Raw genomic sequence first — 16,664 nt, 5'->3', positions numbered from 1 at the left:
TCCCATACAGATGTAGAATGTTAATTTGATCACTATTTTGTTGCTGATAATATTCCTGCACAGCAGTAGTGTATTTGCGGTTTAAAATGGCTACTATAGTTTGCAATTTCCGCTTTATTATTTCAGACTTGATTTGTCCTAACGAAAAATGTATCAACCCCTGCAAAACATTTCCATTAATTATAATCGATATAATAATTCACATTTCCTGTTTCTGCAGGATTATTTTCCTGATGTAGCAAACTGGTTCAAATTAAGATCCTAAATATGTATATGTCAGTGTCTTGTGTAAGATCTAGTTTCAGAAACCTGTATTTACAGTACAGTAATAACTAAGAATAACATTGTTTCTTGTTGACAGAAACCTGTATGTACAGTAATAACTAAGAATAACATTGTTTCTTGTTGACAGAAACCTGTATGTACAGTAATAACTAAGGATAACATTGTTTTTGTTTCTTGTTGACAGAAACCTGTATGTACAGTAATAACTAAGAATAACATTGTTTCTTGTTGACAGAAACCTGTATGTACAGTAATAACTAAGAATAACATTGTTTATTGTTGACAGAAACCTGTATGTACAGTAATAACTAAGAATAACATTGTTTCTTGTTGACAGAAACCTGTATGTACAGTAATAACTAAGAATAACATTGTTTCTTGTTGACAGAAACCTGTATGTACAGGAATAACTAAGAATAACATTGTTTCTTGTTGACAGAAACCTGTATGTACAGGGAAAGCTAAGAATAACATTGATTTTGTTTCTTGTTGACAGAAACCTGTATGTACAGGAATAACTAAGAATAACATTGTTTCTTGTTGACAGAAACCTGTATGTACAGTAATAACTAAGAATAACATTGTTTCTTGTTGACAGAAACCTGTATGTACAGGAATAACTAAGAATAACATTGTTTCTTGTTGACAGAAACCTGTATGTACAGTAATAACTAAGAATAACATTGTTTCTTGTTGACAGAAACCTGTATGTACAGTAATAACTAAGGATAACATTGATTTTGTTTCTTGTTGACAGAAACCTGTATGTACAGTAATAACTAAGAATAACATTGTTTCTTGTTGACAGAAACCTGTATGTACAGTAATAACTAAGAATAACACTGATTTTTGTTTCTTGTTGACAGAAACCTGTATGTATAGTAATAACTAAGAATAACATTGATTTTGTTTCTTGTTGACAGAAACCTGTATGTAAAGTAATAACTAAGAATAACATTGATTTTGTTTCTTGTTGACAGAAACCTGTATGTACAGTAATAACTAAGAATAACATTGTTTCTTGTTGACAGAAACCTGTATGTACAGTAATAACTAAGAATAACATTGTTTCTTGTTGACAGAAACCTGTATGCGCAGGGATAACTAAGAATAACATTGTTTCTTGTTGAAAAGTGTTTAGTGACAGCAAATGCTGTGCTCAAAAAAACATTACTCACCGCTATTTTCACAAAGTGTTGATAGAATTGTTTTTCTTCTAAGATGAATCTTTGAATTAACAGACCCATGTTGCTGCTTCCTGTTTTGATCCTGGATATAACCGCAAGTAGTGAGGACTGTCAGAATCCAGTGTCCCAAACCATCTGGCCCTGCGTTTTAATCTGTATTTTCCGTAGCTGTCTACATACCACCACAGACTGAATCTGGCACTAAGACCGCACTGAATGAAATGTATTCCGCCATAAGTAAACAGGTAAACGCTCACCCAGAGGCGGCGCTCCTAGTAGCCGGGGACTTTAATGCAGGGAATTTAAATGCGTATTACCAAATTTCTATCAGCATGTTAAATAGAGGAAACAAACTCTGGCCCACCTTTACTCCACACACAGACACTCATACAAAGCTCTCCCTCGCCCTCCATTTGGCAAATATGACCATAATTCTATCAACCTGATTTCTGTCCCCCTTCACCCTCTGGTGTAACGGATAACTTGTCATTATGTCTCCAGAGAAACATATAAAACCAGCACTAAGGAGGGTCTCCCTCACAGACATCTTCCTTTCGTGTTGAGATGCATTGCTTTTACTAGGGGGGTTCAAGATCTATGTCAGCCTATTCATAAAAGTTTAAATTGATATTTTGTTGTTTGGAAATATATATTTGTTATTCCTCTGTCAGCAAACTGTAGGTCAAAAGTAGCCATGTGCATGAGCAGTAGCCCATCTGTTCAGAGAGAAGGAGCATGAAGGAGACAGACAAGCACCAAAGTAAATGTGTTGGTTGCTTTATTCCACAAATGTCCCTTCAAATTTTACCTCACATTTTAACTAGCTAATTTGAATAAAGGTAAAGAACTGGAAATACGCACAAGATAAGGAATAGAGATAATACATTGAGATTAAACATAAGAAATTTTCATTGAGAATAAATATTTCATATTAAATTCAGAAACAGCATTTAATTGACGTGTCTCTATATCTCACACACGATATAGGCATTGAAGGAGCAATCGTATGTCACCTGCCATGCACCTGACTCTGTCAACATTGTACAGCCCTTATCCCCATTAGGCACTTTTGGTTCCCCATCTCCCCATTTGGAAAAGGTGAGGGGATGGCCTTTCAAATCTACCTGAAACTTCCCCTCTTTACTGTTGTCAACATTGAGCCATGCATTCTTCAAAGCCCCTTCAAAGACCTGCGTGAGAGCAGTGTTTTCCTCCTCGTTCTTCGGCAAAGCCAACACCAAGCCCCTCTTGGTACAGAACTGAACAGCGTCGTCAAAAGAACCCGGTCTCTTGTGTGACACAAAGTACTTCTTGTCAACTCTTCTGGTGAAATCATAGTTTATGGCTGAAGAGAAACCAGGTATTAATGCAGTCAGTGTAACATTAAAAGTGGAAGCAAAAGTTGGTGTTTTACATTTCACAAATGGAAACACTATGAATATTGCATAATTTATGTTGAACGGATTGTTTATAAGTACAATATAATCTACGGATGCAGTATCTTAGTTTGAGCCAGTTTCAGAGCAGGAAAATAATCCTGCAGGAACAGGAGCTAGGAATTGTCATGTGGATTATAAATAATGGTCATTATTTGTAGGGAATTATCGTTTCTTTGTCGGCCAAATCAAGTCTGACATTTTTTAAGAGGAAATGTAAACTTTAGAAGCATTTTTAGACCTTGAATACACTACCAGTTTGCGTTTCCTGATGTGCAGGAAAATTCTCTGCGACAACAATGATCAAATTAAGATATGGGATCTGTCATGTTGCATTCAAGTACATAACATCATGCTTTCTGAAATTCACTTCCTTACCCAACTGCAATTTGACCGAGCTTTCTTGCAGGGGTTCCAAGTCTAAGTCTGTGAAAACAGAAGGTGTGACTAGAGAACGAAATAATCAATACATAACCAGGAAGAGATCAATCAGCTGAATACCAGTAGCTCCTGCAAGGCCCGGGGGTCCAGGTAGACCACGGACTCCATCACGTCCAACTCTACCAGGATATCCAGGAAGTCCAGGAAGTCCTATGGAGAGATAATAGAGATGTGGATGGATGGCTGTGTAATGATAGGAGACAGGCTTAGGAATACGTAGTAAAGTTTTTTTTTCTCCACTCAAAATAAAGTACATCATGAAAACGATGGGGAAGAAGCCCAAAATAAACACACACGTGTGTATATATATATATATAGATAAGACAGGGATGTAACCCAAACAAAAGAGTGAGGTGTAAACCTCTAAATAATACATGGGACGAGACCCATAATAACAAGTACACAATAACACGTAGCATGAAAGCCGAAACAACAGAGCACAGGTACTCACAAGACCAACGGACATGGAACAAAAATCGACAGGGACAATGGGGAACAGAGGGCACATATATAACATCCTAATCAGGGGGAATGTAACCAGGTGTGAGCAATGAGACAAGACAGTCCGGGGTTGGTGAAAATGAATCCAGTGCAGTGACACCTAGAAGGCCGGTGACGTAGACTTCCGGAATGAGCAGCAGTACCGGGGGGGATCCGTGACAATGGACTTGTGGTTCATGAGAATACGTTTTTTTAAAGTTTTCCCAAATGTCCAAGATGGAGGTAAATCTATCCTGACAGACTTTATGGGTAATTGAGGCAAAAGTGTTTAGCATGAGGAAAGACTCCTACCGTAATTTCCGGACCATTATGAGCCGAACCCATTGAATTAAAAAAATATATTATTTTGAACATAAATAAGCCGCACATGTCTATAAGCCGCAGATGCCAACCGGTACATTGAAACAAATTAACTTTACACAGGCTTTAACGAAACACGGCTTGTAACAAAAATAAATAGGCTTTAACGAAACACGGCTTGTAACAAAAAATAAAACATTTGCAGTAAGCTTTAGTTGTCTTTTTGCACTGAGTCAATTCATTACGCTGCTGTTTCCAACATCTTATCATCGAATCATTAAGACTACGCTCCCGTGCAGCAGCTCTATTTCCTTTTCCAACAGCCAGATCAATCGCCTTCAACTTGAAAGCTGCATCATATGCATTTCTCCGTGTCTTTGCCATGATGAGGGTGACAAAATGACTACCGTAATCAGAATGATGGGAAGTTTGAGAGTGCTCGATTTAATCAAAACAGTAAACAAAAAAAGTTGTTTGACCTTAACCCGTTCGGAAATTTCATTGGTCTAATGAAAGCTTCATGCCGCCAAAAAACTGACCAAGTCACAGAATGTGTTTTTTGGAGAAAAGAAAATTGAAAGCAGGACAAATCCATATACACTGCTCCAAAAAATAAAGGGAACACTTAAACAACACAATGTAACTCCAAGTCAATCACACTTCTGTGAAATCAAACTGTCCACTTAGGAAGCAACACTGATTGACAATAAATATCACATGCTGTTGTGCAATTGGAATAGACAACAGGTGGAAATTATAGGCAAATAGCAAGACACCCCCAATAAAGGAGTGGTTCTGCAGGTGGGGACCACAGACCACTTCTCAGTTCCTATGCTTCCTGGCTGATGTTTAGGTCACTTTTGAATGCTGGCGGTGCTTTCACTCTAGTGGTAGCATGAGACGGAGTCTACAACCCACACAAGTGGCTCAGGTAGTGCAGCTCATCCAGGATGGCACATCAATGCGAGCTGTGTCAAGAAGGTTTGCTGTGTCTGTCAGCGTAGTGTCCAAAGCATGGAGGCGCTACCAGGAGACAGGCCAGTACATCAGGAGACGTGGAGGCCGTAGGAGGGCAACAACCCAGCAGCAGGACCGCTACCTCCGCCTTTGTGCAAGGAGGAGCAGGAGAAGCACTGCCAGAGCCCTGCAAAATAACCTCCAGCAGGCCACAAATGTGCATGTGTCTGCTCAAACAGTCAGAAACAGACTCCATGAGGGTGGTATGAGGGCCCGACGTCCACAGGTGGGGATTGTGCTTACAGTCCAACACCATGCAGGACGTTTGGCATTTGCCAGAGAACACCAAGATTTCCATTGGCGCCCTGTGCTCTTCACAGATGAAAGCAGGTTCACACTGAGCACGTGACAGACGTGACAGACTCTTGAGACGCCTTGGAGAATGTTCTGCTGCCTGCAACATCCTCCAGCATGACCGGTTTGGTGGTGGGTCAGTCATGGTGTGGGGTAGCATTTCTTTGGGGGGCCGCACAGCCCTCCATGTGCTCGCCAGAGGTAGCCTGACTGCCATTAGGTACCGAGATGAGATCCTCAGACCCCTTGTGAGACCATATGCTGGTGCGGTTGGCCCTGGGTTCCTCCTAATGCAAGACAATGCTAGACCTCATGTGGCTGGAGTGTGTCAGCAGTTCCTGCAAGAGGAAGGCATTGATGCTATGGACTGGCCCGCCCGTTCCCCAGACCTGAATCCAATTGAGCACATCTGGGACATCATGTCTCGCTCCATCCACCAACGCCACGTTGCACCACAGACTGTCCAGGAGTTGGCGGATGCTTTAGTCCAGGTCTGGGAGGAGATCCCTCAGGAGACCATCCACCACCTCATCAGGAGCATGCCCAGGCATTGTAGGGAGGTCATACAGGCACGTGGAGGTCACACACACTACTGAGCCTCATTTTGACTTGTTTTAAGGATATTACATCAAAGTTGGATCAGCCTGTAGTGTGGTTTTCCACTTTAATTTTGAGTGTGACTCCAAATCCAGACCTCCATGGGTTGATAAATTGGATTTCCATTGATTATTTTTGTGTGATTTTGTTGTCAGCACATTCAACTATGTAAAGAAAAAAGTATTTAATAAGATTATTTCTTTCATTCAGATCTAGGATGTGTTGTTTAAGTGTTCCCTTTATTTTTTTGAGCAGTATATTAGCCGCGTCATTGTTTAAGCTGGGGTCCCCCTTCATTCCTGCCAAGGCAACAGCTACTCTTCCTGGGGTTTATTAGGGATCCTCATTAGTTCCTGCCAAGGCAGCAGCTAATCTTCCTGGGGTCCAGCATTAAGGCAATTTAACATTTTACATGACATTACATTTCATAACACTATTTACAACACATTCAGTGTGTTCCCTCAGGCCAATACTCTACTAAGACATATCTACAATATAGAATCCACGTGTACGTGTGTTGCTACCCCCTTACATTTTTGGTAAATAATATAGTGAATATGTAAGACTTTACCTCTGGCTCCAGGTTGACCAGGTACACCAACAAGTCCAAGTGGCCCAATGGAGAGATAACAGGAAACAGTACATCATCATACACACCGAGGACTGCCTCATTCAGCCTGTAAAGTGCTCTGCAGTCTGGTCTGCTCTGACTTGCTTAAATTGACAGTTTATTCCAAAATCAACAGTCTTAGGATTTTTCTTTATTTTAATCAAAGGGTAACAGCAGGAAATATACCAGATGGGGATTTCTCATTATCCCCCAGCCCCAGTTTTGTTTGGCAACTTTTACAGACAAAAGCCTTTTTGTAGGAGTAGGACTGCTTATCTAACTGAATTAATTCAGAGTTCTTTGTTTCCCATCATCACTCCATCATCAGGTACGCAAATGAATGTGCATGCTTAAAGTGACAGCTTACTCCAAAATCAACAGTCTTAACTTTTGGGATATGATAGGGTAAGGCAGTTGTTCTAAGCTTACGACGCATTTACCTCCAGGAAAGCCTCTAGGACCCTGGCATTCACACTTCTCCATCTGGCCTGGCAGAACCAGCAGGGAGAGAACACAGAGACCCAAAGTCAGGCGTCTGCTCATAGCCATAACCTAAAACATCAGGGAGAAGACACAGAGACTAAATTCAGACGTCGGCTCAGAGCCATAAACTAAAACATCAGGGAGAAGACACAGAGACTAAATTCAGACGTCGGCTCAGAGCCATAAACTAAAACATCAGGGAGAAGACACAGAGACTAAATTCAGACGTCGGCTCAGAGCCATAAACTAAAACATCAGGGAGAAGACACAGAGACCAAAGGGACAGTAAATCACTGGTGTCATAAAAATAGAAGCACAGGAAACATCTGCTTATAAATTACATGATAGGAACATTTACTGTCAATGGGATTGACAAGAATACAAGCAGTAGAAAAGTAGCATGCAGAATATGTGAATGTGTCATTTCAACAGCTTGACTCTGCCACTTTGTTGCCAGTTGACGGATGGAACGGAAATGTAACCTCTCTCAAATTAGTTAGATGGAACTATTGATGCAAGGACTGACAGGAGATCAACATGCTAGTTTAAACAGAAGCTATTGGGGTGTTTACAAAGACTCAAATGGAAACAGCAACAGAAACAGTGAAGTAATAGGAACATAGATTGATGACAGGGTAACACAGTTGTAATCAGCTCATAACACATTGATAAACTATATTCTTCAATAATCGATGGTTATAATGATTGAAATGACCATCTAACGTCCGTAAAGCTTACATATTGTGCCTTTAAACTGCAGCAATATAATTAAGACAAAAAGTAAACAAGTGGGTACCATACCTATTAAGTTGATGTGCTGAGAATGGATGTGATGTTTCTGTCCTGCTTTGCAACAGAATGCTAGAGAAATGGGTTGGTGCAGCAACTTATAAAGACATTGGTAAACAACCCGTCACTTTGGAGGATTCATTTTTATCAGGAAGTACTTCTGAAGTTCATTTACAGTTTACTGGAAAAGAGACAAACTTGGAATGTAATTCCCAGAGTACCCTGCCAATGTTCACATTTATTACAAAATACTGATGCACGTGGAATCATCTCGCAAGAACACAAACAAATCTCTGACATCCATTGCGCAAATTCCACTTTAGTTCCATTCTACTTCTGGTGAGTTTGAGAAAGGAAGACTTAAAGTCCAAGGCAAAAACAAAAAAGAAGTACACAATTATCTCATCCGAATGACTTAGTGTCTTCCATAGTTCCATTGTTTTAGCATGCAATGTTGTTTTTTCCCGGCACACATTTAGCTGTTTCAACTCAGAAGATGCATTATACTCATACATTATACTATATATTCAAGCACACATATTTTTGTAGTAAATATTTATTCAGTTTGCCTTCATTGGTTTTTCCTTCACCCCATTTAACAGTAGCACCAGCAGGTATATCAACCTTCCTATTAGAACTGATGAAATACACCTCCAGCCTACACATCTACTGTTGTGTTATCACCAAGGAAATACTTCAACCTAAATAAATAAATATATCATTCATTGATTGTGTTTAGGCAGGTGTTAACCTGTTAGGGCTAGGGGGCAGTATTTGCACGGCTGGATAAAAAAAATGTACCCGATTTAATCTGGTTACTAATCCTACCCAGTAACTAGAATATGCATATACTTATTATATATGGATAGAAAACACTCTAAAGTTTCTAAAACTGTTTGAATGGTGTCTGTGAGTATAACAGAACTCATTTGGCAGGCAAAACCCTGAGACATTTTCTGACAGGAAGTGGATACCTGATGTGTTGTATTACCTTTAAACCTATGCCATTGAAAAACACAGGGGCTGAGTAATATTTTGGCACTTCCTATTGCTTCCACTAGATGTCACCAGCCTTTACAAAGTGTTTTGAGTCTTCTGGAGGGAGATCTGACCGAACAAGAGCCATGGAACGATGATGGCCCATTAGACACCTGGCGCGCGAGTTCATGTTGGGTACCCTCGTATCAATACGTTATAAAAGAGTATGCATTCATCCACCTTGAATATTATTCATGTTCTGGTTAAAAAAGGCCCTAATGATTTATGCGATACAACGTTTGACATGTTTGAACGAACGTAAATATATTTTTTCCCCTCGTTCATGAAGTGAAGTCCGGCAGGCTTAGATCATGTGCTAACAAGACGGAGATTTTTGGACATAAATGATGAGCTTTTTTGAACAAAACTACATTCGTTATGGACCTGTGATACCTGGAAGTGACATCTGATGAAGAGAATCAAAAGTAATGGATTATTTACATAGTATTTTCGATTTTAGATCTCCCCAACATGACGACTAGTCTGTATCGCAACGCGTATTTTTCTGGGCGCAGTGCTCAGATTATTGCAAAGTGTGATTTCCCAGTAAGGTTATTTTTAAATCTGGCAAGTTGATTGCGTTCAAGAGATGTAAATCTATAATTCTTTAAATGACAATATAATATTTTACCAATGTTTTCTAATTTTAATTATTTAATTTGTGATGCTGACTTGACTGCCGGTTATTGGAGGGAAACGATTTCCTCAACATCAATGCCATAGTAAAACGCTGTTTTTGGATATAAATATGAACTTGATAGAACTAAAAATGCATGCATTGTCTAACATAATGTCATAGGAGTGTCATCTGATGGAGATTGTAAAAGGTTAGTGCATCATTTTAGCTGGTTTTATGGTTTTGGTGACCCTGTCTTTGAATTGACAAAACATTACACACAACTCTTGTAAATGTACTGTCCTAACATACTCTAAATTTATGCTTTCGCCGTAAAACCTTTTTGAAATCGTAAAACGTGGTTAGATTAAGGAGATGTTTATCTTTCAAAGGGTGTAAAATAGTTGTATGTTTGAAAAATTGGAATTTTGACATTTATTTGGATTCAAATTTTCCGCTATTGAAATGCACCTGCTGTTGATGGAGTGCACCACGGGGGGGACGCAGGCGTCCCACCTACCCATAGAGGTTAAGAAACATAAGGACATGTCATGACGTTAGCCTCTTTTGGTACAGGGAGGACAGTTGACCCCTCCCTTTTGCACACAATCCACCCTGTGTGTAAAGGGTCGTAAAAACTCTAAAATTCCAGGAGAGTCTCTGGCCACATGGCCCATAGAGAGACACAGGAAATTCTTCCAACTCATAGAATTGGAGAGCCAAGCGACATTTTGTGTTCTGGAGAAGGTATGGAAGATTGGTGACGAATCCAGCTACGAACTGATCCGCTTGGTACCATTTTGTGATACTCAGAAGAGACAATATAGCCATATTACCATAAAACTGTTTATATAATAGACTCAGTTTAAGACTTGCATTATATGGGTGTATGGAATGTATTAATAAGGATAAAGCTTTTGTAAGACATTGAGATGCTATGTACTGATGTAATGTGATAGAATTGTATTTCTGTAACCAAATCTAACTCAGTCATAGGCACGCCCCCAGTGACCCATACAGGACCAGGCGTCATTTGACAAGCTGTTCTATGGGCACTATAAAACACCCCCGGATTTACATTTCTTCAGACCAGGCCTACACTCCGTTGGCTAATAGGTTTTACCTTCCAATTCCTCTACTGAATGTGAACCATACCACGTGGTTAACTTTTAGACTATCGATACTGACAGAATAAGAACAAGTCTTTGATATTAATTATTAGTCTGCAGCTAAGTAAATTATATCATTGAACGCGAAGACCAACGAACCAACCATTCGATGACGACATTAATGAATGTCGCTCTGAAAGATCCATTCTAACCGAGAGAGAGAGAGAGAGAGAACGCGGACAAAACTCCCCAACAGAACTACTCTCCAACAACAATCAGAACGACACACTGAGCGTAAATATATATTGATTGCAATTGTTCCCGAATGAGTGAGCATTCAATTGTCAATTGTTAATATTAATGAACCCTGTGTAACTTCTCAGCCGACCTTTTATGATCCATTGTTCAACAGGCCGACCTGCCTGTTTAGCCAGTAGGGCACATTCCGATACCAATCCTTTGTGACGATAATGACTGTTTGTATGTTTTTCTGTTAATTACTTAGTGTAGTAAATAAATGATTTTAAGACAATTGATGTATGGATGATTTTAGTGAAGACTGGGTTCGTGCAGATACAACAATTTACGACGTTTGGTATGAGACTGGACTAGAGGTAAAATACACCAATTAAACTAGAAGATAATCTGCCTATACTATAATAGAATATAATATTATAGTACAGGAAAGTTATATTAGGAAAATTATAGCTTTGTAATCTGAATATTCTCCTTGGTGCCCCGATCTCCTAGTTAATTACAATTAAATGATTAATCCGTTTAATCGCGTGATAATAATTACAGGGAGCTAATTGATAAACATATCTTCCGTTTAATGGTACCCCAAAGACACGACAGATATGATTTATTTATTTTTCTTCAAAGAACAGAACTTCATATTAATGACTTTAATGTGTATTACTGTATAGGCTGAGGCCAGGATTCAATCCATAGACAGATGTTGACAATGTGCATTTTAAAAGCAATGTTATCACGTTAGGCCCTAGTCTAATGTTATCACGTTAGGCCCTAGTCCAGTGTTATCACGTTATGCCCTAGTCCAGTGTTATCACGTTATGCCCTAGTCCAGTGTTATCACGTTAGGCCCTAGTCCAATGTTATCACGTTATGCCCTAGTCCAATGTTATCACGTTATGCTCTAGTCCAATGTTATCACGTTAGGCCCTAGTCCAATGTTATCACGTTATGCCCTAGTCCAGTGTTATCACGTTAGGCCCTAGTCCAATGTTATCACGTTATGCCCTAGTCCAATGTTATCACGTTAGGCCCTAGTCCAATGTTATCACGTTAGGCCCTAGTCCAATGTTATCACGTTAGGCCCTAGTCCAATGTTATCACGTTAGGCCCTAGTCCAATGTTATCACGTTAGGCCCTAGTCCAATGTTATCATGGTAGGCCCTAGTCCAATGTTATCACGTTAGGCCCTAGTCCAATGTTATCACATTAGGCCCTAGTCCAATGTTATCACGTTAGGCCCTAGTACAATGTATCACATTAGGCCCTAGTCCAATGTTATCATGTTAGGCCCTAGTCCAGTGTTATCACGTTAGGCCCTAGTCCAATGTTATCATGTTAGGCCCTAGTCCAGTGTTATCACGTTAGGCCCTAGTCCAATGTTATCACGTTAGGCCCTAGTCCAATGTTATCACGTTAGGCCCTAGTCCAAGGATCATCACCTAGGATGCATTATTATCGGGAAGTACTTCTGAAGTTCAGTTACAGTTTACTGGATAATATACAAACTTGGAATGTAGTACATGTCAATTTTCACTTTTATTGCAAAACACTTATGCATTTGGAATCGTCTGTCAAGGACCCAAACAAATCTTTGACATCAATCACGCACATTCCATTTTAGTTCCATTCCACTTCTGGTAAGTTTGAGTCAACATGTAATGTAGGTTTTGCCCTGACACACACAAAAAGTATTATATTATATATTCTACCACATGCATTGATGGTAGAATATTAATGCCAAGTTATTATCTCCCATACAGATGTAGAATGTTAATTTGATCACTATTTTGTTGCTGATAATATTCCTGCACAGCAGTAGTGTATTTGCGGTTTAAAATGGCTACTATAGTTTGCAATTTCCGCTTTATTATTTCAGACTTGATTTGTCCTAACGAAAAATGTATCAACCCCTGCAAAACATTTCCATTAATTATAATCGATATAATAATTCACATTTCCTGTTTCTGCAGGATTATTTTCCTGATGTAGCAAACTGGTTCAAATTAAGATCCTAAATATGTATATGTCAGTGTCTTGTGTAAGATCTAGTTTCAGAAACCTGTATTTACAGTACAGTAATAACTAAGAATAACATTGTTTCTTGTTGACAGAAACCTGTATGTACAGTAATAACTAAGAATAACATTGTTTCTTGTTGACAGAAACCTGTATGTACAGTAATAACTAAGAATAACATTGTTTCTTGTTGACAGAAACCTGTATGTACAGTAATAACTAAGGATAACATTGTTTTTGTTTCTTGTTGACAGAAACCTGTATGTACAGTAATAACTAAGAATAACATTGTTTCTTGTTGACAGAAACCTGTATGTACAGTAATAACTAAGAATAACATTGTTTCTTGTTGACAGAAACCTGTATGTACAGGGAAAGCTAAGAATAACATTGATTTTGTTTCTTGTTGACAGAAACCTGTATGTACAGGAATAACTAAGAATAACATTGTTTCTTGTTGACAGAAACCTGTATGTACAGTAATAACTAAGAATAACATTGTTTCTTGTTGACAGAAACCTGTATGTACAGGAATAACTAAGAATAACATTGTTTCTTGTTGACAGAAACCTGTATGTACAGTAATAACTAAGAATAACATTGTTTCTTGTTGACAGAAACCTGTATGTACAGTAATAACTAAGAATAACACTGATTTTTGTTTCTTGTTGACAGAAACCTGTATGTATAGTAATAACTAAGAATAACATTGATTTTGTTTCTTGTTGACAGAAACCTGTATGTAAAGTAATAACTAAGAATAACATTGATTTTGTTTCTTGTTGACAGAAACCTGTATGTACAGTAATAACTAAGAATAACATTGTTTCTTGTTTACATAAACCTGTGTGTACAGTGCAGTAATAACTAAGAATAACATTGTTTCTTGTTGACAGAAACCTGTATGTACAGTAATAACTAAGAATAACATTGTTTCTTGTTGACAGAAACCTGTATGCGCAGGGATAACTAAGAATAACATTGTTTCTTGTTGAAAAGTGTTTAGTGACAGCAAATGCTGTGCTCAAAAAAACATTACTCACCGCTATTTTCACAAAGTGTTGATAGAATTGTTTTTCTTCTAAGATGAATCTTTGAATTAACAGACCCATGTTGCTGCTTCCTGTTTTGATCCTGGATATAACCGCAAGTAGTGAGGACTGTCAGAATCCAGTGTCCCAAACCATCTGGCCCTGCGTTTTAATCTGTATTTTCCGTAGCTGTCTACATACCACCACAGACTGAATCTGGCACTAAGACCGCACTGAATGAAATGTATTCCGCCATAAGTAAACAGGTAAACGCTCACCCAGAGGCGGCGCTCCTAGTAGCCGGGGACTTTAATGCAGGGAATTTAAATGCGTATTACCAAATTTCTATCAGCATGTTAAATAGAGGAAACAAACTCTGGCCCACCTTTACTCCACACACAGACACTCATACAAAGCTCTCCCTCGCCCTCCATTTGGCAAATATGACCATAATTCTATCAACCTGATTTCTGTCCCCCTTCACCCTCTGGTGTAACGGATAACTTGTCATTATGTCTCCAGAGAAACATATAAAACCAGCACTAAGGAGGGTCTCCCTCACAGACATCTTCCTTTCGTGTTGAGATGCATTGCTTTTACTAGGGGGGTTCAAGATCTATGTCAGCCTATTCATAAAAGTTTAAATTGATATTTTGTTGTTTGGAAATATATATTTGTTATTCCTCTGTCAGCAAACTGTAGGTCAAAAGTAGCCATGTGCATGAGCAGTAGCCCATCTGTTCAGAGAGAAGGAGCATGAAGGAGACAGACAAGCACCAAAGTAAATGTGTTGGTTGCTTTATTCCACAAATGTCCCTTCAAATTTTACCTCACATTTTAACTAGCTAATTTGAATAAAGGTAAAGAACTGGAAATACGCACAAGATAAGGAATAGAGATAATACATTGAGATTAAACATAAGAAATTTTCATTGAGAATAAATATTTCATATTAAATTCAGAAACAGCATTTAATTGACGTGTCTCTATATCTCACACACGATATAGGCATTGAAGGAGCAATCGTATGTCACCTGCCATGCACCTGACTCTGTCAACATTGTACAGCCCTTATCCCCATTAGGCACTTTTGGTTCCCCATCTCCCCATTTGGAAAAGGTGAGGGGATGGCCTTTCAAATCTACCTGAAACTTCCCCTCTTTACTGTTGTCAACATTGAGCCATGCATTCTTCAAAGCCCCTTCAAAGACCTGCGTGAGAGCAGTGTTTTCCTCCTCGTTCTTCGGCAAAGCCAACACCAAGCCCCTCTTGGTACAGAACTGAACAGCGTCGTCAAAAGAACCCGGTCTCTTGTGTGACACAAAGTACTTCTTGTCAACTCTTCTGGTGAAATCATAGTTTATGGCTGAAGAGAAACCAGGTATTAATGCAGTCAGTGTAACATTAAAAGTGGAAGCAAAAGTTGGTGTTTTACATTTCACAAATGGAAACACTATGAATATTGCATAATTTATGTTGAACGGATTGTTTATAAGTACAATATAATCTACGGATGCAGTATCTTAGTTTGAGCCAGTTTCAGAGCAGGAAAATAATCCTGCAGGAACAGGAGCTAGGAATTGTCATGTGGATTATAAATAATGGTCATTATTTGTAGGGAATTATCGTTTCTTTGTCGGCCAAATCAAGTCTGACATTTTTTAAGAGGAAATGTAAACTTTAGAAGCATTTTTAGACCTTGAATACACTACCAGTTTGCGTTTCCTGATGTGCAGGAAAATTCTCTGCGACAACAATGATCAAATTAAGATATGGGATCTGTCATGTTGCATTCAAGTACATAACATCATGCTTTCTGAAATTCACTTCCTTACCCAACTGCAATTTGACCGAGCTTTCTTGCAGGGGTTCCAAGTCTAAGTCTGTGAAAACAGAAGGTGTGACTAGAGAACGAAATAATCAATACATAACCAGGAAGAGATCAATCAGCTGAATACCAGTAGCTCCTGCAAGGCCCGGGGGTCCAGGTAGACCACGGACTCCATCACGTCCAACTCTACCAGGATATCCAGGAAGTCCAGGAAGTCCTATGGAGAGATAATAGAGATGTGGATGGATGGCTGTGTAATGATAGGAGACAGGCTTAGGAATACGTAGTAAAGTTTTTTTTTCTCCACTCAAAATAAAGTACATCATGAAAACGATGGGGAAGAAGCCCAAAATAAACACACACGTGTGTATATATATATATATAGATAAGACAGGGATGTAACCCAAACAAAAGAGTGAGGTGTAAACCTCTAAATAATACATGGGACGAGACCCATAATAACAAGTACACAATAACACGTAGCATGAAAGCCGAAACAACAGAGCACAGGTACTCACAAGACCAACGGACATGGAACAAAAATCGACAGGGACAATGGGGAACAGAGGGCACATATATAACATCCTAATCAGGGGGAATGTAACCAGGTGTGAGCAATGAGACAAGACAGTCCGGGGTTGGTGAAAATGAATCCAGTGCAGTGACACCTAGAAGGCCGGTGACGTAGACTTCCGGAATGAGCAGCAGTACCGGGGGGGATCCGTGACAATGGACTTGTGGTTCATGAGAATACGTTTTTTTAAAGTTTTCCCAAATGTCCAAGATGGAGGTAAATCTATCCTGACAGACTTTATGGGTAATTGAGGC

The 16,664-nt window shown here is 39.1% G+C and overlaps 2 protein-coding genes across 2 annotated transcripts; both read right to left on the bottom strand.

Moving 5' to 3' along the window:
• Positions 1 to 2,233: 2,233 nt before the first annotated feature.
• Positions 2,234 to 3,620, bottom strand: LOC145877430 (mannose-binding protein-like). Its single transcript, XM_082972893.1, has 3 exons — positions 3,410 to 3,620; positions 3,287 to 3,334; positions 2,234 to 2,817 (listed from the first exon to the last, which is right to left on the bottom strand). The coding sequence occupies exons 1-3, from the start codon at positions 3,606 to 3,608 to the stop codon at positions 2,438 to 2,440; spliced, it is 627 nt and encodes a 208-aa protein (XP_082829019.1). The 5' UTR covers positions 3,609 to 3,620; the 3' UTR covers positions 2,234 to 2,437.
• An 11,167-nt stretch (positions 3,621 to 14,787) lies between these two features.
• On the bottom strand, positions 14,788 to 16,174 carry LOC145877429 (mannose-binding protein-like). Its single transcript, XM_082972892.1, has 3 exons — positions 15,964 to 16,174; positions 15,841 to 15,888; positions 14,788 to 15,371 (listed from the first exon to the last, which is right to left on the bottom strand). The coding sequence occupies exons 1-3, from the start codon at positions 16,160 to 16,162 to the stop codon at positions 14,992 to 14,994; spliced, it is 627 nt and encodes a 208-aa protein (XP_082829018.1). The 5' UTR covers positions 16,163 to 16,174; the 3' UTR covers positions 14,788 to 14,991.
• Positions 16,175 to 16,664: the final 490 nt, after the last annotated feature.

This window comes from Salmo salar, chromosome 03 (genome assembly GCF_965601325.2).
Source record: "Salmo salar chromosome 03, fSalSal1, whole genome shotgun sequence".
Taxonomy (NCBI): Eukaryota; Metazoa; Chordata; class Actinopteri; order Salmoniformes; family Salmonidae; genus Salmo; species Salmo salar.
This window is presented reverse-complemented; position numbering and strand designations above follow the sequence as displayed.

Bases quoted from the DNA above. Each gene is read 5' to 3' on its own strand.
- LOC145877430 (XM_082972893.1), bottom strand. From the start codon at position 3,608: ATGATGTACTTTATTTTGAGTGGAGAAAAAAAAACTTTACTACGTATT. The intron at 3,335-3,409 runs GTATTCAGCTGA...CTGTTTTCACAG, and splicing joins GGGCCTTGCAGGAGCTACTG to ACTTAGACTTGGAACCCCTG. The intron at 2,818-3,286 runs GTAAGGAAGTGA...GTTTCTCTTCAG, and splicing joins CTCGGTCAAATTGCAGTTGG to CCATAAACTATGATTTCACC.
- LOC145877429 (XM_082972892.1), bottom strand. From the start codon at position 16,162: ATGATGTACTTTATTTTGAGTGGAGAAAAAAAAACTTTACTACGTATT. The intron at 15,889-15,963 runs GTATTCAGCTGA...CTGTTTTCACAG, and splicing joins GGGCCTTGCAGGAGCTACTG to ACTTAGACTTGGAACCCCTG. The intron at 15,372-15,840 runs GTAAGGAAGTGA...GTTTCTCTTCAG, and splicing joins CTCGGTCAAATTGCAGTTGG to CCATAAACTATGATTTCACC.